The sequence below is a fragment of the Oncorhynchus gorbuscha genome, linkage group LG06 (genome assembly GCF_021184085.1).
Source record: "Oncorhynchus gorbuscha isolate QuinsamMale2020 ecotype Even-year linkage group LG06, OgorEven_v1.0, whole genome shotgun sequence".
Lineage (NCBI taxonomy): Eukaryota > Metazoa > Chordata > Actinopteri > Salmoniformes > Salmonidae > Oncorhynchus > Oncorhynchus gorbuscha.
The window spans coordinates 5,554,741-5,577,720 of NC_060178.1; the positions used below are offsets into that span (position 1 = coordinate 5,554,741).

General features: G+C 46.2%; 1 protein-coding gene across 8 annotated transcripts in view; it reads left to right on the forward strand.

The window, feature by feature from the left end:
* LOC124037453 (epidermal growth factor receptor kinase substrate 8-like protein 2) overlaps window positions 1-22,980 on the forward strand; it is a 155,818-nt gene that overhangs the window by 56,511 nt on the left and 76,327 nt on the right. For 6 of the 8 annotated variants that reach the window (XR_006839190.1, XM_046352167.1, XM_046352166.1 and 3 more), the window contains 5 exons: window positions 8,583-8,647; window positions 13,869-14,030; window positions 21,592-21,741; window positions 22,241-22,320; window positions 22,480-22,592. Coding sequence is in view for 7 of the 8 variants with exons in the window: in XM_046352167.1 (XP_046208123.1) it covers window positions 8,583-8,647; window positions 13,869-14,030; window positions 21,592-21,741; window positions 22,241-22,320; window positions 22,480-22,592 (570 nt within the window). In the remaining variant the exon portion in view is untranslated. Of the gene's footprint in view, window positions 1-8,263; window positions 8,508-8,582; window positions 8,648-13,868; window positions 14,031-21,591; window positions 21,742-22,240; window positions 22,321-22,479; window positions 22,593-22,980 lie in introns of those variants that run through there. The other 2 variants (XM_046352168.1, XM_046352171.1) reach the window with 2 other exon arrangements.

Here is a 22,980-nt window from a genome sequence, read left to right on the forward strand (position 1 = left end):
CAAGGCAGTTAACCCACTGTTCCCTGAACAAGGCAGTTAACCCACTGTTCCCCTGAACAAGGCAGTTAACCCACTGTTCCCCTGAACAAGGCAGTTAACCCACTGTTCCCCTGAACAAGGCAGTTAACCCACTGTTCCCCTGAACAAGGCAGTTAACCCACTGTTCCCCTGAACCAGGCAGTTAACCCACTGTTCCCCTGAACCAGGCAGTTAACCCACTGTTCCCCTGAACCAGGCAGTTAACCCACTGTTCCCCTGAACCAGGCAGTTAACCCACTGTTCCCCTGAACCAGGCAGTTAACCCACTGTTCCCCTGAACCAGGCAGTTAACCCACTGTTCCCCTGAACAAGGCAGTTAACCCACTGTTCCCCTGAACAAGGCAGTTAACCCCACTGTTCCCCTGAACAAGGCAGTTAACCCCACTGTTCCCCTGAACAAGGCAGTTAACCCCACTGTTCCCCTGAACAAGGCAGTTAACCCCACTGTTCCCCTGAACAAGGCAGTTAACCCACTGTTCCCCTGAACAAGGCAGTTAACCCACTGTTCCCCAGTAGGCCGTTATTGAAAATAAGAATTTGTTCTTAACTGACTTGTGTCACGCCTTGGTCATTGTATTTTGTGTTTTTGTTATATGTTTGGGTAGGCCAGGGTGTGACATGGGTTTATATGTTGTATTTCGTATTGGGGTTTGTATTAATTAGGAGTGTGTATTAGTAAGGGTGTGTCTAGTTAGGCTTGGCTGCCTGAGGCGATTCCTAATTGGAGTCAGCTGATTCTCGTTGTCTCGGATTGGGAACCGTATTTAGGCAGCCTGAGTGTGCGTTGTATTTCGTGGGCGATTGTACCTGTCTTTGTGTTAGTCACCAGATAGGCTGTAAGTAGTTTCACTCGTTTGTTGTTTTGTATTCTCAGTTATTTCATGTACTGCATTAGCTTCATTAAAAGTCATGAGTAACCTACACGCTGCATTTCGGTCTGACTTTCTACAAACAACAGACGAACTACATTACAGAATCGCCCACCACGATTCACAGACCGAGCAGCGTGTGAACTGGCAGGATCTGAAGGAGGACGATATGGATTATACTACGTGGGAAGAAATCGACAGGTGGGCGGCCGACCCAGGGCATGTGCAGGAGCCCGCCTGGGATTCCCTACAGCAATGCGAAGAGGGTTACAGGCAAATCGAATCAACGAAAAAGACACGCCGGGCAAAACGGAGAGGCGCTGGTTTAAACAGGCAGCGACAGCTGGAGCAGCAAAGGGAGGATGAATTATTTGGAGAATGGACATGGGAAGACGTATTGAATGGTAAAGGTTGTTACACTTGGGGGGAGATATTGGCCGGAAGAGATCGCCTCCCATGGGAACAGGTGGAGGCACTAAGGAGAGCAGAGGCAGCGGGAGATAGGAGCCGACGATACGAGATAACACGGTTGGCAAGGAAACCGGAAAAACAGCCCAAAAAAATTATTGGGGGGGAGCTAGAAGGGAGAATAGTTATGCCAGGTAGGAGACCTGCGCATACTCCCTGTGCTCACCGTTGGGCTAGAGAGACCGGGCAGGCACCGTGTTATGCTATGGAGCGCACGGTGTTTTCAGTGCGGGAGCATAGCCCGGTGAGGCACATACCAGCTCTTCCTATTGGCCGGGCTAGAGTGGGCATCGAGCCAGGGAAGCTTGGGCAGGCTCGGTGCTCTAGAGCTCCAGTGCGCCTGCACGGTCCGGTCTATCCAGAGCCACCTCTACACACCAGTCCTCCGGTAGCAGCTCCCCACACCAGGCTTCCTGTGCGTGTCCTCGCGCCAGTACCACCAGTTCCAGCACCACGCACCAGCCCTCCAGTGCGCCTCGCCTGTTTAGCGCAACCAGAGCTGTTCTCCTCTCCTGCGCTGCCGGAGTCTCCTGTCTGCCCAGCGCCGCCAGTCGGCCCAGCGTCACCAGTCTGCCAGGATCCACCAGAAGTGCCAGTCTGCCAGGATCCGCCAGAAGTGCCAGTCTGCCAGGATCCGCCAGAAGTGCCAGTCTGCCAGGATCCGCCAGAAGTGCCAGTCTGCCAGGATCCGCCAGAAGTGCCAGTCTACCAAAATCTTCTAGATCGGCCAGACAACCTTAATCATCCAGGTCCACCAGCCAGCCAGGATTTACCGGAGCCTACTACCTGCCTGAGCTTCCTCTCAGTACTGCGCTTCCTCTCAGTACTGAGCTTCCTCTCAGTACTGGGCTCCCTCTCAGTACCGGGCTTCCTCTCAGTACCGGGCTTCCCCTCAGTACCGGGCTTCCCCTCAGTACCGGGCTTCCCCTCAGTACCGGGCTTCCCCTCAGTACCGGGCTGCTTCGGTCCCGGGCTGCCCCTCTGTCCCGGGCTGCCCCTCTGTCCCGGGCTGCCCCTCTGTCCCGGGCTGCCCCGCTGTCCCGAGTTGCCCCTCTATCCTGAGTTGCCCCTCTATCCTGAGTTGCCCCTCTATCCTGAGTTGCCCCTCTATCCTGAGTTGCCCCTCTATCCTGAGTTGCCCCTCTATCCTGAGTTGCCCCTCTATCCTGAGTTGCCCCTCTATCCTGAGTTGCCCCTCTATCCTGAGTTGCCCCTCTGTTATGTGGGGATCAGGGTGAGGACTATTAGGCCATGGTCGGCGGAGAAGGTGGATTATCCTAGGACGCGAAGGGGAGGAACTAGGACATTTATGGAGTGGGGTCCACGTCCCGAGCCAGAACCGCCATCATGGACAGATGCCCACCCGGACCCTCCCTATGCTCTTGAGGTGCGTCCCGGAGTCCGCACCTTAGGGGGGGGGGGTTCTGTCACGCCTTGGTCATTGTATCTTGTGTTTGTTATATGTTTGGGTAGGCCAGGGTGTGACATGGGTTTATATGTTGTATTGGGGTTTGTATTAATTAGGAGTGTGTATTAGTAGGGGTGTGTCTAGTTAGGCTTGGCTGCCTGAGGCGATTCCTAATTGGAGTCAGCTGATTCTCGTTGTCTCGGATTGGGAACCGTATTTAGGCAGCCTGAGTGCACGTTGTATTTCGTGGGTGATTGTACCTGTCTTAGTGTTAGTCACCAGATAGGCTGTAATTAGTTTCACTCGTTTGTTGTTTTGTATTCTCAGTTATTTCATGTACTGCATTAGCTTCATTAAAAGTCATGAGTAACCTACACGCTGCATTTCGGTCTGACTTTCTACAAACAACAGACGAACTACATTACAACTTGCCTGGTTAAATAAAGGTAAAAATTTAAAAAATAAAAAAATATATATATAGATATATATATATATATAAAAATACTATTCAAACAGAAATACTACATTTGAAGTTATTACATTCCACAGTGAGTTTGTCAACATGTTATGTAGAGATTAGAAAGGGAAAGCAACAATCTTCATATGAATGTGTTGAAACTTCTGGGAGGGGGACCGTAGACTAGAGAGAGCAGAGAGTTGACCGTGGATCTGGGAGGGGGACTGTAGACTAGAGAGAGGAGCAGAGAGTTGACAGTGGATCTGGGAGGGGGACTGTAGACTAGAGAGAGCAGAGAGTTGACAGTGGATCTGGGAGGGGACTGTAGACTAGAGAGAGGAGCAGAGAGTTGACAGTGGATCTGGGAGGGGGACTGTAGACTAGAGAGAGCAGAGAGTTGACAGTGGATCTGGGAGGGGGACTGTAGACTAGAGAGAGCAGAGAGTTGACAGTGGATCTGGGAGGGGGACTGTAGACTAGAGAGAGCAGAGAGTTGACCGTGGATCTGGGAGGGGGACTGTAGACTAGAGAGAGCAGAGAGTTGACCGTGGATCTGGGAGGGGGACTGTAGACTAGAGAGAGCAGAGAGTTGACCGTGGATCTGGGAGGGGGACTGTAGACTAGAGAGAGGAGCAGAGAGTTGACCGTGGATCTGGGAGGGGGACTGTAGACTAGAGAGAGCAGAGAGTTGACCGTGGATCTGGGAGGGGGACCGTAGACTAGAGAGCAGAGAGTTGACAGTGGATCTGGGAGGGGACTGTAGACTAGAGAGAGCAGAGAGTTGACCGTGGATCTGGGAGGGGGACTGTAGACTAGAGAGAGCAGAGAGTTGACCGTGGATCTGGGAGGGGGACTGTAGACTAGAGAGAGGAGCAGAGAGTTGACAGTGGATCTGGGAGGGGGACTGTAGACTAGAGAGAGCAGAGAGTTGACAGTGGATCTGGGAGGGGACTGTAGACTAGAGAGAGCAGAGAGTTGACCGTGGATCTGGGAGGGGGACTGTAGACTAGAGAGAGGAGCAGAGAGTTGACAGTGGATCTGGGAAGGGGACTGTAGACTAGAGAGGAGCAGAGAGTTGACAGTGGATCTGGGAGGGGGACTGTAGACTAGAGAGAGCAGAGAGTTGACCGTGGATCTGGGAGGGGGACTGTAGACTAGAGAGAGGAGCAGAGAGTTGACAGTGGATCTGGGAGGGGGACTGTAGACTAGAGAGAGCAGAGAGTTGACAGTGGATCTGGGAGGGGGACTGTAGACTAGAGAGAGGAGCAGAGAGTTGACAGTGGATCTGGGAAGGGGACTGTAGACTAGAGAGAGCAGAGAGTTGACCGTGGATCTGGGAGGGGGACTGTAGACTAGAGAGAGCAGAGAGTTGACCGTGGATCTGGAAGGGGGACTGTAGACTAGAGAGAGCAGAGAGTTGACCGTGGATCTGGAAGGGGGACTGTAGACTAGAGAGGAGCAGAGAGTTGACCGTGGATCTGGAAGGGGGACTGTAGACTAGAGAGGAGCAGAGAGTTGACAGTGGATCTGGGAGGGGGACTGTAGACTAGAGAGAGCAGAGAGTTGACAGTGGATCTGGGAGGGGGACTGTAGACTAGAGAGAGCAGAGAGTTGACCGTGGATCTGGGAGGGTGACTGTAGACTAGAGAGAACAGAGAGTTGACCGTGGATCTGGAAGGGCTGAAACCTGACTGCGTTCAGCTGTAACCTTTAGACCTCTCACCAGAATAATCGTTTTTTGATCTCGATAAGTCACTAACTCACACATGTAACATTACTGGATCAACATTACTAGAGGACAAAGTTGCCAAATGCTAAACACTGGACAGATATTACTATCTACATATTATGTAAATTATACTATGTAACTGTGTAGTTGGGCACAGACGTTAATTCAACGTCTATTCCACGTTGGTTCAACCCAGTGCGTTGGGTAATTACATTTTGCGATGCATTTTTGAAAAGGATCTGTATTATAATATAGTATATGTTCATTTAGACCAGGAAAGAATCTCTTTCTCTGGAGAGTGTTAGGTCTGTCGCTAGGCGACCTGCCATTCCATCAAAACAATCCAAAGGTAACAACATTTATCTGGATAACAAGACAACAAACAGTGATTGGCTCACTGTCACAGCATTGGTCAAGGAAGTAAAGCAGAGCTGCTGGGAACACACACACACACACACACACACACACACACACACACACACACACACACACACACACACACACACACACACACACACACACACACACACACACACACACACACACACACACACACACACACACACACACGAGCACACACACACGAGCACGCACACACACACGAGCACACACACACACACGAGCACACACACACACACGAACACACACACACACACACACACACACACACACACACACACACACACACACACACACACACACACACACACACACACACACACACACACACACACACACACACACACACAGCACACACACACACACACACACACACACACACACACACACACACACACACACACACACACACACACACACACACACACACACACACACACACACACACACACACACACACACACACACACACACCTGTAATGTCTGTAGTGCCTGATCTTCAACCCCAATCCTACTCGGTGTTCCAGAGTCTTTCGCTTGTGGACGATAAACCATGGTGTTAGTCTTAGCTGGTGTTTTCTATCTCCAACGTATAATTATATTAGTCATGTGTAGTTGACCACAGCTGGTTTAGTAACGTCCTTTAGATCAGGGTCTCCTGGAGCTGGTTTACTAATGTTCTTTAGATCAGGGTCTCCTGGAGCTGGTTTACTAATGTTCTTTAGATCAGGGTCTCCTGGAGCTGGTTTAGTAACGTCCTTTAGATCAGGGTCTCCTGGAGCTGGTTTAGTAACGTCCTTTAGATCAGGGTCTCCTGGAGCTGGTTTAGTAACGTCCTTTAGATCAGGGTCTCCTGGAGCTGGTTTACTAAATGTTCTTTAGATCAGGGTCTCTTGGAGCTGGTTTAGTAACGTCCTTTAGATCAGGTCCCCAACTGGACGCCCGCAAACGCCTTTATTTAGATATTTTTACCTCCCATTGTTTTCTGAGCAAGTTGTTTTCTGAGCAAGTTGTTTTCTGAGCAAGTTGTTTTCTGAGCAAGTTGTTTTCTGAGCAAGTTGTTTTCTGAGCAAGATGTTTTCTGAGCAAGATGTTTTCTGAGCAAGATGTTTTCTGAGCAAGATGTTTTCTTTGCAAGATGTTTTCTGAGCAAGTTGTTTTCTGAGCAAGTTGTTTTCTGAGCAAGATGTTTTCTGAGCAAGATGTTTTCTGAGCAAGATGTTTTCTGAGCAAGATGTTTTCTGAGCAAGATGTTTTCTGAGCAAGATGTTTTCTGAGCAAGATGTTTTCTGAGCAAGATGTTTTCTGAGCAAGTTGTTTTCTGAGCAAGATGTTTTCTGAGCAAGATGTTTTCTGAGCAAGATGTTTTCTTTGCAAGATGTTTTCTGAGCAAGATGTTTTCTTAGCAAGATGTTTTCTGAGCAAGTTGTTTTCTGAGCAAGTTGTTTTCTGAGCAAGATGTTTTCTGAGCAAGTTGTTTTCTGAGCAAGATGTTTTCTGAGCAAGTTGTTTTCTGAGCAAGTTGTTTTCTGAGCAAGATGTTTTCTGAGCAAGATGTTTTCTGAGCAAGATGTTTTCATTGTTGGACATAAAAGAGTGTGACAACACCAGGGGATCAGCTCCAAGTGATTTTAATTTCAGAAAATGTTGTTCCCACACATAGTAGAGACGTGTGATCGGATACCAAAGGTTTGAAAATGATCAGTTTGGCATTCTCGTGGTCAAATTCCAATCTGCAAATTATTTGCAATAAGACCTGCACCTTTACAATGCAGTTAAAGTAGAGGGTGTGTGTGTGTGTGTGTGTGTGTGTGTGTGTGTGTGTGTGTGTGTGTGTGTGTGTGTGTGTGTGTGTGTGTGTGTGTGTGTGTGTGTGTGTGTGTGTGTGTGTGTGTGTGTGTGTGTGCCTTTCACCTCCTTACTGCTGGCAGCTCCACTAGATTTACCCCCTCTATCCATCTCTCTGTCCTCTCTGTCCTCCTCTCTGTCCTCCTCTCTATCCTCCTCTCTGTCCTCCTCTCTCTCTCTCTATCCTCCTCTCTGTCCTCCTCTCTCTCTCTGTCCTCCTCTCTGTCCTCCTCTCTTGTCCTCCTCTCTGTCCTCTCTCTCTCTCTATTCTCCTCTCTGTCCTCCTCTCTGTCCTCCTCTCTCTCTCTCTGTCCTCCTCTCTATCCTCCTCTCTGTCCTCCTCTCTATCCTCCTCTCTGTCCTCCTCTCTATCCTCCTCTCTCTCTCTCTATCCTCCTCTCTGTCCTCCTCTCTTGTCCTCCTCTCTGTCCTCCTCTCTATCCTCCTCTCTCTCTCTCTATCCTCCTCTCTGTCCTCCTCTCTATCGTCCTCTCTCTCTCTCTATCCTCCTCTCTGTCCTCCTCTCTTGTCCTCCTCTCTGTCCTCCTCTCTCTCTCTCTCTATCCTCCTCTCTGTCCTCTATCTCTATCCTCTCTCTCTCTCTCTCTCTCTCTCTCTCTCTCTCTCTCTCTCTCTCTCTCTGACCCTCCCTCTCTCTCTCTCTCTCTCTCTCTCTCTCGCTCGCTCTCTCTCTCTCTCTCTCTCTCTCTCTCTCTCTCTCTCTCTCTCTCTCTCTCTCTCTCTCTCTCTCTCTCTCTCTCTCTCTCTCTCTCTCTCTCTCTCTCTCTCTCTCTCTCTCTCTCTCTCTCTCTCTCTCTCTCTCTCTCTCTCTCTCTCTCTCTCTCTCTCTCTCTCACTACTCTGTTTGCTTTCCTTTCCTCTCTGACCCTCTCTCGCTCTCTCTCTCTCTCACTACTCTGTTTGCTCTCCTTTCCTCTCTGACCCTCCCTCTCTCTGTCTCTCTCTGACCCTCTCTCTGACTCTCTCTCTCTCTCTCTCTCTGTCTCTCTCTCTCTCTCTCTGACCCTCCTCTCTCTCTCTCTCTCTCTCTCTCTCTCTCTCTCTCTCTCTCTCTCTCTCTCTCACTACTCTGTTTGCTTTCGTTTCCTCTCTGTCCCTCCATATCGTATCTCTGTCTTCTCTACCAGTACACCTGTAAAGTATACCTGGGCTCAGAGCAACAGAACATGTGGTCCCGAGGTCAGTGAATAACCAGGGCAGGCTTCTCACAGTCGCTATGGATATAACCTTTCTATTGTGGATACGGTGTAACCGTGGATACGACAGCAGGTGTGTCAGGTTTGGTATTTAACAGACCTGCTATTCATAAACCTAAAATGTTTTTTTGTTTTTTTTACTTTACAGAGCAACGTAAGAAATACTCCAACTCCAATGTCATCATGCAGGAGACGTCTCAGTACCACGTGGAGGTAAAACCCAGTTCCCCTCTTCTGCTTTCTGTCTCCGGGTTTATTTGACCGTAGAGAATCACAATGACGTCTGTTGGCCTTTCACTCGTAATGGGGAGGGGGCACTCTTAATGGGGAGGGGGCACTCGTAATGTGGGAGGGAGGCACTCGTAATGTGGGGGGAGGCACTCGTAATGTGGGGGGAGGCACTCGTAATGGGGGAGGCACTCGTAATGTGGGGAGGGCACTTGTAATGGGGGGCACTTGTAATGGGGGGGGGGGATTTCTGTCCTAGAAGCTGAACTCTGGGTTGATTTATGTATCGCTAGTTTCCTTCTTTCCCTTGAATGCGTTTATAAATCCACTGAAATGAACTATAGTGTGTTGTCTCTCCCTTCCCCATAACACAAAGGTCGGTTGGCACATACATGGGTTAATGTTTGATGCCATTTAAGGTCACAGAGTTGTAATAAAGCAATCAGTCCAGTTACCTCACCGACCACAACATTTATCTAACGTGGGTAGAGCATGTGGCGTGATTCAGAGAGGGGATTTAAAGGGACAGTCCTTCATTCTCACGTTAGACCACTTGGTTTGCTTTAAAGTGGAAGGGTAAGGAAACCACTCTCAAACGAATAGCTGGAGCTATTGTTAAAGTCCCTGAGATCAGTGGGGGAAAAAGTACCCAGTTGTCATACTTGAGTAAAAGTAAAGATACCTTAATAGAAAATAACTCAAATAAATGTCAGTCACCCATTAAAATACTACTTGAGTAAAAGTCTAAAAGTATTTGGTTTGAAAAATACTTAAGTTAAGTTGGAAAAGTAAATGTATAATTAATTTCAAATTCCTTAAATTAAGCAAACCAGACGGCACCATTTTCTTGTTTTTTAAATTTATGGAGAGCCAGGGGAACACTCCAACACCCAGACATCATTTACAGATAGCCAGGGGAACACTCCAACACTCAGACATCATTTACAGAGAGCCAGGGGAACACTCCAACACCCAGACATCATTTACAGAGAGCCAGGGGAACACTCCAACACTCAGACATCATTTACAGATAGCCAGGGGAACACTCCAACACTCAGACATCATTTACAGACAGCCAGGGGAACACTCCAACACCCAGACATCATTTACAGAGAGCCAGGGGAACACTCCAACACTCAGACATCATTTACAGAGAGCCAGGGGAACATTCCAACACTCAGACATCATTTACCTAGAGCCAGGGGAACACTCCAACACTCAGACATCATTTACAGAGAGCCAGGGGAACACTCCAACACTCAGACATCATTTACAGAGAGCCAGGGGTACACTCCAACACTCAGACATCATTTACAGAGAGCCAGGGGAACACTCCAACACTCAGACATCATTTACAGATAGCCAGGGGAACACTCCAACACTCAGACATCATTTACAGAGAGCCAGGGGAACACTCCAACACTCAGACATAATTTACAGAGAGCCAGGGGAACACTCCAACACTCAGACATCATTTACAGATAGCCAGGGGAACACTCCAACACTCAGACATCATTTACAGATAGCCAGGGGAACACTCCAACACTCAGACATCATTTACAGAGAGCCAGGGGAACACTCCAACACTCAGACATAATTTACAGAGAGCCAGGGGAACACTCCAACACTCAGACATCATTTACAGATAGCCAGGGGAACACTCCAACACTCAGACATCATTTACAGAGAGCCAGGGGAACACTCCAACACCCAGACATCATTTACAGATAGCCAGGGGAACACTCCAACACTCAGACATCATTTACAGAGAGCCAGGGGTACACTCCAACACTCAGACATCATTTACAGAGAGCCAGGGGAACACTCCAACACTCAGACATCATTTACAGATAGCCAGGGGAACACTCCAACACTCAGACATCATTTACAGAGAGCCAGGGGAACACTCCAACACCCAGACATCATTTACAGATAGCCAGGGGAACACTCCAACACTCAGACATCATTTACAGAGAGCCAGGGGAACACTCCAACACTCAGACATCATTTACAGAGAGCCAGGGGAACACTCCAACACTCAGACATCATTTACAGATATGTAAACTGGCATTTGTCTTCACTGACATTTTCAACCTCTCCCTGACCTAGTCTGTAAAACCTAGATGTTTCAAGCAGACCACCGTAGTCCCTGTGACCATGGAAGCAAAGGTAACCTGCCTAAATAGTTACCGCCCCGTAGCACTCACATCTGTAGCCATGACGTGCTTTGAAAGGCTGGTCATGACTCATATCATCCCGGAAACACAATTTGCATACCGCTCCAACAGATCCCTTCAAACTGTTGTGCTGGTAGCAGTTGGTGTTTGACCTATGAACCACGTGTGTCCAGTCCACAGGTTGGATATGAACTAATATTATTACCTTCTATTATCAGACTCCAGAGCAATCACAGATAACACACACACACACACACACACACACACACACACACACACACACACACACACACACACACACACACACACACACACACACACACACACACACACACACACACACACACACACACACACACACACACACACACACACACACACACACACACACACAGCTAGAGATTAATTCTAGGATAAACACACCTCTCTCTCTACACACACACACACACACACACACACACCACACACACACACACACACACACACACACACACACACACACACACACACACACACACACACACACACACACACACACACACACACTGCTAGGATAAACACACACCTCTCGCTACACACACCTTTCTCTCTCTCTCTACACACAGCTCTCTCTCCCTGTCTCGCTACACACACCTTTCTCTCTCTCTACACACACCTCTCTTTCTCTCTCTACACACACCTCTCTCTCCATGTCTCTCTACACACACCTCTCTCTCCCTGTCTCTCTACACACACCTCTCTCTCCGTGTCTCTCTACACACACCTCTCTCTCCCTGTCTCTCTACACACACCTCTCTCTCCCTGTCTCTCTACACACACCTCTCTCTCCCTGTCTCTCTACACACACACTCTCTCTCCCTGTCTCTCTACACACACACCTATCTCTCAATTCAATTCAAGGGGCTTTATTGGCATGGGAAACGTGTTAACATTGCCAAGGCAAGTGAGGTAGATAATATATAAAGTGAATATGCTAAAGTGAAATAAACAATAACAATTAACACTAAACACACATAGAGAAGTTTCAAAAGACATTACAAATATCATATTATATATATTTATACAGTGTTATAACAATGTACAAATGGTTAAAGTACACAAGGGAAAATAAATAAGCATAAATATGGGTTGTATTTACAATGGTGTTTGTTCTTCACTGGTTGCCCTTTTCTCGTGGCAACAGGTCACAAATCTTGTGGAATTTCACCCAGTAGATATGGGAGTTTTTCTAAATTGGATTTGTTTTCAAATTCTTTGTGGATCTGTGTAATCTGAGGGAAATATGTGTCTCTAATATGGTCATACATTGTGCAGGAGGTTAGGAAGTGCAGCTCAGTTTCCACCTCATTTTGTGGGCAGTGAGCACATAGCCTGTCTTCTCTTGAGAGCCATGTCTGCCTACGGCGGCCTTTCTCAATAGCAAGGCTATTAGAAAATCTCTACATAGTCAAGGATTTTCTTCATTTCGGAGTCTGTTTTTGGTTGATTCTTTCCAGTGTGATAAATAGTTATCTTTTTGCTTTCTCATAATTTGTTTGGGTCTAATTTTGTTTGTGAACAGAGCCACAGAACCAGCTCTCTCTGTGGTGAAATGTGCGGGTATTTCTTCCTTTTAGGTGGTTGTAGAATTTAACAGCTCTCTTCTGGAATTTTGTTAACTAGTGGGTATAGTCTTATTTCTGGTCTGCTTACCTTGTTTGGGGGTTTGAGTTGTATATTTTTTGCAGAATTCTGCATACAAAGTCTCAATTGGGTGTTTGTCCCACTTTGTGAATTCCTGGTAGGTGAACGGAGCCCAAACCTCACAACCATAGAGGGCAACAATGGGTTCTACAACTGATTTGGAGTATTTTTAGCCAGCTCTTAATTGGGATGTCGAGTTCTATGTTCCTTTTGATATCGTAGAAGGCCTTTCTTGCCTCGTCTCTTACGTCATTCACAGCTTTGTGGATGTTACCTGTTGGTTAGGTCGAGGTAGGTGTAGTTAGTTGCCATAGTTCTATAGTTTCCAGGGCAACGGTGTCTAGATGGAATTAATAGTTGTGGTAACTATGGTAACTGGACTTTTTTTTCTGGAACACCATTATTTACTTTCAGGGCCCAGGTCTCTCTCTCTCTCTATCTCTATCTACAGTGTCTTGCGAAAGTATTCGGCCCCCTTGAACTTTGCGACCTTTTGCCACATTTCAGGCTTCAAACATAAAGATTTAAAACTGTATTTTTTTGTGAAGAATCAACAAGTGGGACACAATCATGAAGTGGAACGACATTTATTGGATATTTCAAACTTTTTAACAAATCAAAAACTGAAAAATTGGGCGTGCAAAATTATTTATAAAAGCTTAAATAAATAATTCTCTCCACTATTATTCTGACATTTCACATTCTTAAAATGAAGTGGTGATCCTAACTGACCTAAAACAGGGACTTTTTACTTGATTTCAATTTTAGGAATTGTGAAAAACCGAGTTTAAATGTATTTGGCTAAACTTCCGACTTCAACTGTATGTGTATATATATATGTATATACTGATATATGTATACTCACATATATACTGAGCAAAAATCTAAATCAACATGCAACATTTTCAAAGATTTTACTGAGTTTACAGTTCATATATGGAAATCAGTCAATTTAATTAAATTCATTAGGCTCTGAGCTATGAATGTGTTTATCTAACCCCCTCCACCTTCATGATAGACAAGACCAGTCCTCTTCCTGTTTGTTATCTAACCCCCCCCACAGCACCTGTCCACCTTCATGATAGACAAGACCAGTCCTCTTCCTGTTTGTTATCTAACCCCCCCCCCCACAGCACCTGTCCACCTTCATGATGGACAAGACCAGTCCTCTTCCTGTTTGTTATCTAAACCTCTCCCCCCACAGCACCTGTCCACCTTCATGATAGACAAGACCAGTCCTCTTCCTGTTTGTTATCTAAACCCCCCCCACATCACCTGTCCACCTTCATGATGGACAAGACCAGTCCTCTTCCTGTTTGTTATCTAAACCTCTCTCCCCCCCACAGCACCTGTCCACCTTCATGATGGACAAGACAGAGTCCATTGCCACAGTGGACGATGCCATTAAGAAGCTGGTGCTGCTGGACTCCAAAGAGAAGATCTGGACCCAGGAGATGCTGCTTCAGGTCAGGGACAAGGCTGTACGGCTACTGGATGTTGATACACAGGTAAGCCTTACACACACACACACACACACACACACACACACACACACACACACACACACACACACACACACACACACACACACACACACACACACACACACACACACACACACACACACACACACACACATGGTAAGCCTTACACACACACACACACACACACAGACACACGGTAAGACTTGCACAGACACACACACACACAGGTAAGCCTTACACGCACACACACACGCACACGCACACGCACAGACACACGGTAAGACTTGCACAGACACACACACACGGTAAGACTTGCACACACACACACACACACACAGGTAAGCCTTACACGCGCACACACACACACGCACACGCACAGACACACGGTAAGTCTTGCACAGACACACACACACGGTAAGACTTGCACAGACACACACACACACACAGGTAAGCCTTACACGCGCACACACACACACGCACACGCACAGACACACGGTAAGACTTGCACAGACACACACGGTAAGACTTGCACAGACACACACACACACAGGTAAGCCTTACACACACACACACACACAGACACACGGTAAGACTTGCACAGACACACACACACGGTAAGACTTGCACAGACACACACACACACAGGTAAGCCTTACACGCACACGCACGCACACACGCACAGACACACGGAAAGACTTGCACAGACACACACACACAGGTAAGCCTTACATGCACACACACACACACGCACACGCACAGACACACAGTAAGACTTGCACAGACACACACACACGGTAAGACTTACACACACACACATGGTAAGACTTGCACACACACACACACACGGGTAAGACTGTGAAGCGTGAGGGATATGCACATTCCTAACGTAGGAAAACAGTTGCTGGGCAACAACATATCCTGTAGGTAAAGAACGTTGTAAGTTCCATTCCAGTTACACAGCGACTGGAACGATCTGCAACAAACCCTCTTAGGCCTCACTGCCCCTCCACTATCTGAGATATCTACTGCAGCCCTCATCCTCCACATACAACACCTGTTCTGCCAGTCACATTCTGTTAAAGGTCCCCAAAGCACACACATCCCTGGGTCGCTCCTCTTTTCAGTTCACTGCAGCTGGCGACTGGAATGAGTTGCAACAAACACTCAAACTGGACAGTTTTATCTCTCCATTCAAAGACTCAATCATGGACACTCTTACTGACAGTTGTGGCTGCTTAGCGTGATGTATTGTTGTCTCTACCTTCTTGCCCTTTGTGCTGTTGTCTGTGCCCAATAATGTTTGTACCATGTTTTGTTGTCATGTTGTGTTGCTTCCATGTTGTTGACATGTTGTGTTGCTACCATGTTGTGTTGCTACCATGTTGTTGTCATGTTGTGTTGCTACCATGTTGTTGACATGTTGTGTTGCTACCATGTTGTGTTGCTACCATGTTGTTGTCATGTTGTGTTGCTACCATGTTGTTGACATGTTGTGTTGCTACCATGTTGTTGTCATGTTGTGTTGCTACCATGCTAGTTGTCATGTTGTGTTGCTACCATGTTGTTGTCATGTTGTGTTGCTACCATGTTGTTGACATGTTGTGTTGCTACCATGTTGTTGTCATGTTGTGTTGCTACCATGTTGTGTTGCTACCATGTTGTTGTCATGTTGTGTTGCTACCATGTTGTTGACATGTTGTGTTGCTACCATGTTGTTGTCATGTTGTGTTGCTACCATGTTGTGTTGCTACCATGTTGTTGTCATGTTGTGTTGCTACCATGTTGTTGACATGTTGTGTTGCTACCATGTTGTTGCCATGTTGTGTTGCTACCATGCTAGTTGTCATGTTGTGTTGCTACCATGTTGTTGTCTTGTTGTGTTGCTACCATGTTGTTGTCATGTTGTGTTGCTACCATGTTGTGTTGCTACCATGTTGTTGTCATGTTGTGTTGCTACCCTGTTGTGTTGCTACCATGTTGTTGTCATGTTGTGTTGCTACCATGTTGTTGTCATGTTGTGTTGCTACCATGCTAGTTGTCATGTTGTGTTGCTACCATGTTGTTGTCTTGTTGTGTTGCTACCATGTTGTTGTCATGTTGTGTTGCTACCATGTTGTGTTGCTACCATGTTGTTGTCTTGTTGTGTTGCTACCATGTTGTTGTCATGTTGTGTTGCTACCATGTTGTTGTCTTGTTGTGTTGCTACCATGTTGTTGTCATGTTGTGTTGCTACCATGTTGTTGTCATGTTGTGTTGCTACCATGTTGTTGTGTTGCTACCATGTTGTTGTGTTGCTGACTTGCTATGTTGTCGTCTTAGGTCTCCTATGTAGTGTTGTGTTGTCTCTCTTGTTGTGATGTGTGTTTTGTCCTATATTTTAAATGTGTAATCCCGGGGCCCTCGTCCCCGCAGGAGGCCTTTTGCCTTTTGGTTGGCCGCTATTATAAATAAGAAATGGTTCTTTACTGACCTGGTTAAATAAAACAAATGTAAAAAGGCACTGGTTTTAAGACCAACTATTAAAGACCAACTATTAAAGACCAACTATTAAAGACCAACTATTAAAGACCAACTATTAAAGAGTTTTTATCCTGACCTATGTAGTTGTATGGAGTTGTATGTAGTTATATATGTAGTTGTATGTAGTTATGTATGTAGTTATATGTAGTTGTATGGAGTTATATATGTATAGTATATTCAGTGGTGCCCCGTCATTCTGGGCTAAATATAATATTGAGTTAAAGATAAAGTCACATACAAACATGGTATCGGTTTTGTTTTCTTCAGTAAATCATTTTCAATCCTTACGAAGAGATAGTATAGATAAAAGTAAGGCAGCTCCAGAATGCAGGCGTTTCAGCTCAGTGCTTTCTGTGGTGGTGGAGAAGCCAGCAGAAAATACAGAGAGTAGGGGTTGGTCATGTTCTCTAGTTACGCCGTGATTGGCTCAGTGTTCTGTCACTCGTGGTGGACACAGCGTCACCGCAAAATCTACAGGGAGAGCTAGGCAGTTCAAGCCCGCTTGGGTGCTGCCATAGAGTTACATTAGAAGTGCCCATCCAAGAAGGTCATTGGCCACAGATAAAATGATGTCACATCCATGTGACATCTACAGTAGCTTTGATTGGACTGATCATGTCAACATCATACTTTCACAATCTTAGCTACCATTCACCATGAAGCACGTCGTCAATCTACTGGCAAATCCTTTTCAATCCTTGTCATATGAAGAGAGATTATAGATAAAACGTATCGGTGCTCATCGGCCATTGGACATAGACATTACACAACAAGTTGGAAATCACCAATTCAACAATGAGTGGATTGGAAGGAATCAGTGGCTAACTGCAAATGTTGCAAATGAAATCCCTGTTTTGCTTCCTCTGCCTGCTCTTCGATGGAGAGGGTGCGTGGTCCACGTCTGTGTTTAAGGGTCCCTTTTCCAAGCTTAAAAGGATAAACATGCACATGCAACACCACAGGCCAGATAAGGTTGAAAACACTGGCCATGCTGTCAATCCAGCATGAACTTCTGCCACCTTCAAAACAACAGGAAACTTGGAACTGGGAAATCTCATACTTCAGTGAGTTCAAGACAACTGGGAACTCGGAGGAAAACGAGTTCTGTCTGGGAAAATACGCTTCGAACAATCATCCAACTCGGAATTCCAAGTCGGGAACTCTGGCCTCTTTCTAGAGCTCTGACTTGAAGATAATGTCCTACGTAGTGCTGTACTTGTGATAATGTCCTACGTAGTGCTGTACTTGTGATAATGTCCTACGTAGTGCTGTACTTGTGATAATGTCCTACGTAGTGCTGTACTTGTGATAATGTCCTACGTAGTGCTGTAGTTGTGATAATGTCCTACGTAGTGCTATAGTTGTGATAATGTCCTACGTAGTGCTATAGTTGTGATAATGTCCTACGTAGTGCTATAGTTGTGATAATGTCCTACGTAGTGCTATAGTTGTGATAATGTCCTACGTAGTGCTGTAGTTGTGATAATGTCCTACGTAGTGCTGTAGTTGTGATAATGTCCTACGTAGTGCTGTAGTTGTGATAATGTCCTACATAGTGCTGTAGTTGTGATAATGTCCTACGTAGTGCTATAGTTGTGATAATGTCCTACGTAGTGCTGTAATTATGCCAGTCCTACGTAGTGCTGTAATTATGCCAGTCCTACGTAGTGCTGTCATTATGCCAGTCCTATGTAGTGCTGTCATTATGCCAGTCCTACGTAGTGCTGTAATTATGCCAGTCCTATGTAGTGCTGTAATTATGCCAGTCCTATGTAGTGCTGTAATTATGCCAGTCCTACGTAGTGCTATAGTTATGCCAGTCCTATGTAGTGCTGTAATTATGCCAGTCCTACGTAGTGCTATAGTTATGTCAGTCCTACGTAGTGCTATACTTATGCCAGTCCTACGTAGTGCTGTAATTATGCCAGTCCTACGTAGTGCTATAGTTATGCCAGTCCTATGTAGTGCTATAATTATGCCAGTCCTACGTAGTGCTGTAATTATGCCAGTCCTACGTAGTACTGTAATTATGCCAGTCCTACGTAGTGCTGTAATTATGCCAGTCCTACGTAGTGCTATAGTTGTGACAATGTCCTACGTAGTGCTATAGTTGTGATAATGTCCTACATAGTGCTGTAATTATGCCAGTCCTATGTAGTGCTGTAATTATGCCAGTCCTACGTAGTGCTGTAATTATGCCAGTCCTACGTAGTGCTGTAGTTGTGATAATGTCCTACGTAGTGCTGTAATTATGCCAGTCCTATGTAGTGCTGTAATTATGCCAGTCCTACGTAGTGCTGTAATTATACCAGTCCTATGTAGTGCTGTAATTATACCAGTCCTATGTAGTGCTGTAATTATGCCAGTCCTATGTAGTGCTATAATTATACCAGTCCTATGTAGTGCTGTAGTTATACCAGTCCTACGTAGTGCTGTAATTATGCCAGTCCTATGTAGTGCTGTAATTATGCCAGTCCTATGTAGTGCTATAATTATACCAGTCCTATGTAGTGCTGTAGTTATACCAGTCCTACGTAGTGCTATAACTATACCAGTCCTACGTAGTGCTATACTTATGCCAGTCCTACGTAGTGCTGTAGTTATGCCAGTCCTACGTAGTGCTATAGTTATGCCAGTCCTACGTAGTGCTATAATTATACCAGTCCTACGTAGTGCTGTAGTTATGCCAGTCCTACGTAGTGCTATAGTTATGCCAGTCCTATGTAGTGCTGTAGTTATGCCAGTCCTATGTAGTGCTGTAGTTATGCCAGTCCTATGTAGTGCTGTAGTTATGCCAGTCCTATGTAGTGTTATAGTTATGCCAGTCCTATGTAGTGCTATAGTTATGCCAGTCCTATGTAGTGCTGTAGTTATGCCAGTCCTATGTAGTGCTGTAGTTATGCCAGTCCTATGTAGTGCTGTAGTTATGCCAGTCCTATGTAGTGCTGTAATTATGCCAGTCCTACGTAGTGCTGTAATTATGCCAGTCCTACGTAGTGCTGTAATTATGCCAGTCCTGCGTAGTGCTATAGTTATGCCAGTCCTATGTAGTGCTGTAATTATGCCAGTCCTACGTAGTGCTGTAATTATGCCAGTCCTACGTAGTGCTATAGTTATGCCAGTCCTATGTAGTGCTGTAATTATGCCAGTCCTACGTAGTGCTATAGTTATGTCAGTCCTACGTAGTGCTATACTTATGCCAGTCCTACGTAGTGCTGTAATTATGCCAGTCCTACGTAGTGCTATAGTTATGCCAGTCCTATGTAGTGCTATAATTATGCCAGTCCTACGTAGTGCTGTAATTATGCCAGTCCTACGTAGTGCTGTAATTATGCCAGTCCTACGTAGTGCTGTAATTATGCCAGTCCTACGTAGTGCTATAGTTGTGACAATGTCCTACGTAGTGCTATAGTTGTGATAATGTCCTACGTAGTGCTGTAATTATGCCAGTCCTATGTAGTGCTGTAATTATGCCAGTCCTATGTAGTGCTGTAATTATACCAGTCCTATGTAGTGCTGTAATTATACCAGTCCTATGTAGTGCTGTAATTATGCCAGTCCTATGTAGTGCTATAATTATACCAGTCCTATGTAGTGCTGTAGTTATACCAGTCCTACGTAGTGCTGTAATTATGCCAGTCCTATGTAGTGCTGTAATTATACCAGTCCTATGTAGTGCTGTAGTTATACCAGTCCTACGTAGTGCTGTAGTTATACCAGTCCTACGTAGTGCTGTAGTTATACCAGTCCTACGTAGTGCTGTAGTTATACCAGTCCTATGTAGTGCTGTAGTTATACCAGTCCTATGTAGTGCTGTAGTTATACCAGTCCTATGTAGTGCTGTAGTTATACCAGTCCTATGTAGTGCTGTAGTTATACCAGTCCTACGTAGTGCTGTAGTTATACCAGTCCTACGTAGTGCTGTAGTTATAGCAGTCCTACGTAGTGCTGTAGTTATACCAGTCCTACGTAGTGCTGTAGTTATACCCAGTCCTACGTAGTGCTGTAGTTATAACCAGTCCTACGTAGTGCTGTAGTTATAACCAGTCCTACGTAGTGCTGTAGTTATAACCAGTCCTACGTAGTGCTGTAGTTATACCAGTCCTACGTAGTGCTGTAGTTATAACCAGTCCTACGTAGTGCTATAGTTATAACCAGTCCTAGTCTACAGTTGTTCTGGTTATGTGATGTCACAAACATCATATTCCTGTGTTATGTGGACATGTCTTTCTGAGCCACAGATCTGTCGACCTTTAGACCTTCATGGTGAGATAACTGATGACGCATTGGATATGGAATAACCTCTCTCATTCTCCCTCCCCCTCTGTCTCTCCCTCCCCCTCTCTCTCTCCCTCCCTCTCTCTCTCTCTCTCTCTCTCTCTCTCTCTCTCTCTCTCTCTCTCCCTCCCCCTCTCTCTCTCCTTCTCCCTCCCCCTCTCCCCCTCCCTCCCTCCCCATCTCTCTCTCCTTCTCCCTCCCCCTCCCTCCCTCCCCTCTCCCCCTCCCTCTCTCTCTCTCCCTCTCTCTCTCTCTCTCCCTCTCTCTCTCTCTCCCTCTCTCTCCCCCTCTCTCTCTCTCTCTCTCTCTCTCTCTCTCTCTCTCTCTCTCTCTCTCTCTCTCTCTCTCTCTCTCTCTCTCTCCCTCCCCCTCCCTCCCTCCCCTCTCCCCCTCTCTCTCTCTCTCTCTCTCTCTCTCTCTCTCTCTCTCTCTCTCTCTCTCTCTCTCTCTCTCTCTCTCTCTCTCTCTCTCTCTCTCTCTCTCTCTCTCTCTCTCTCTCCCTCCCCTCTCTCTCTCCTTCTCCCTCCCCCTCTCCCCCTCCCTCCCTCCCCATCTCTCTCTCCTTCTCCCTCCCCCTCCCTCCCTCCCCTCTCCCCCTCCCCTCTCTCTCTCTCCCTCTCTCTCTCTCCCTCTCTCTCCTCTCTCTCTCTCTCTCTCTCTCTCTCTCTCTCTCTCTCTCTCTCTCTCTCTCTCTCTCTCTCTCTCTCTCTCTCTCTCTCTCTCTCTCTCTCTCCCTCCCTCCCCTTCCCCCTCTCTCTCTCTCTCTCCCTCCTCGCCACCCTCACAGGAAGAGTTGGAGAACTTTCCCCTGCCTACTATCCACCACTGCCAGACAGTGTTGAATCAGACCAGGTATCCATCCGTCCTTCTGCTGGTGTGTCAAGACACTGAACAGCACAGACCCGACATTCACTTCTTCCACTGCGACGAGGTGGAGGTGGGTCACCGTTATCTCTATGCACTACAGACATTATCCAGGCTAGCGACGTAGGAAGCAGAAGTCTCCATTGAAGTCCTATAGAAAACAGAGCTAAAGTGTGACTGTTTTAATTAACAGATAATTAATATGTCCAACAATAATACATCTTCCAAGTCTTCCTTCTCCAAGACAATTTTTTATTTTTAATAATTAATAATATTCTCTATTTATTTTTAATACGTAGAATGTATGCACACATGACTGTAAGTCGCTTTGGATAAAAGCGTCTGCTAAATGGCATATATTATATTATATTATAATAATATTCTCTAGTCTTTTGTCTCTGTCCCCTACAGGCAGAGATGGTCCATGCAGACATCGACTCTGCTCTAATAATAATAATATTCTCTAGTCTTTTGTCTCTGTCCCCTACAGGCAGAGATGGTCCATGCAGACATCGACTCTGCTCTAATAATAATAATAATCTCTAGTCTTTTGTCTCTGTCTCCCCCTACAGGCAGAGATGGTCCATGCAGACATCGACAGCGCTCTGGGGGACAGCAAACATGGGAAGAAGATACGACCACAGACCTTGAAGTAAGAACCCTTACCTCTTAAAGAGGCCTGACGTCTCTTTTAAAAACATTTTGTGTAGGGGGGCGTATAGTATAGGGATATTTCCATTGTTATGTTATGTAGGGGCCCTGGTTTATAATGGGGGTGCCCAGCTCCCCTTAACTCCTCTCCTCTTCTCAGGGTGAACCAGGAGAAGATGAAGCACCACAGAGAATCCATCATCCCCCCCTCTTCCGCCCCCAAGGGCTCGGCCCCCTCAGGCAAGGGCCGTGTGGCTGCCATGAACATGCAGGGTAAGAGTAGACACACTGATACACACACTGATACACACACTGATACACACACACACACACACACACACACACACACCGATACACACACTGATACACACACTGATACACACACACACACACTGATACACACACTGATACACATACACACTGATACACACACTGATACACACACACACACTGATACACACACTGGTACACACACACACACACTGATACACACACACACACACTGATACACACTGATACACACTGATACACACACACTGATACACACACACACACTGATACACACACACACACTGATACACACACACACACACACACACACACACACACACACACACACACACACACACACACACACACACACTGATACACACACACTGAT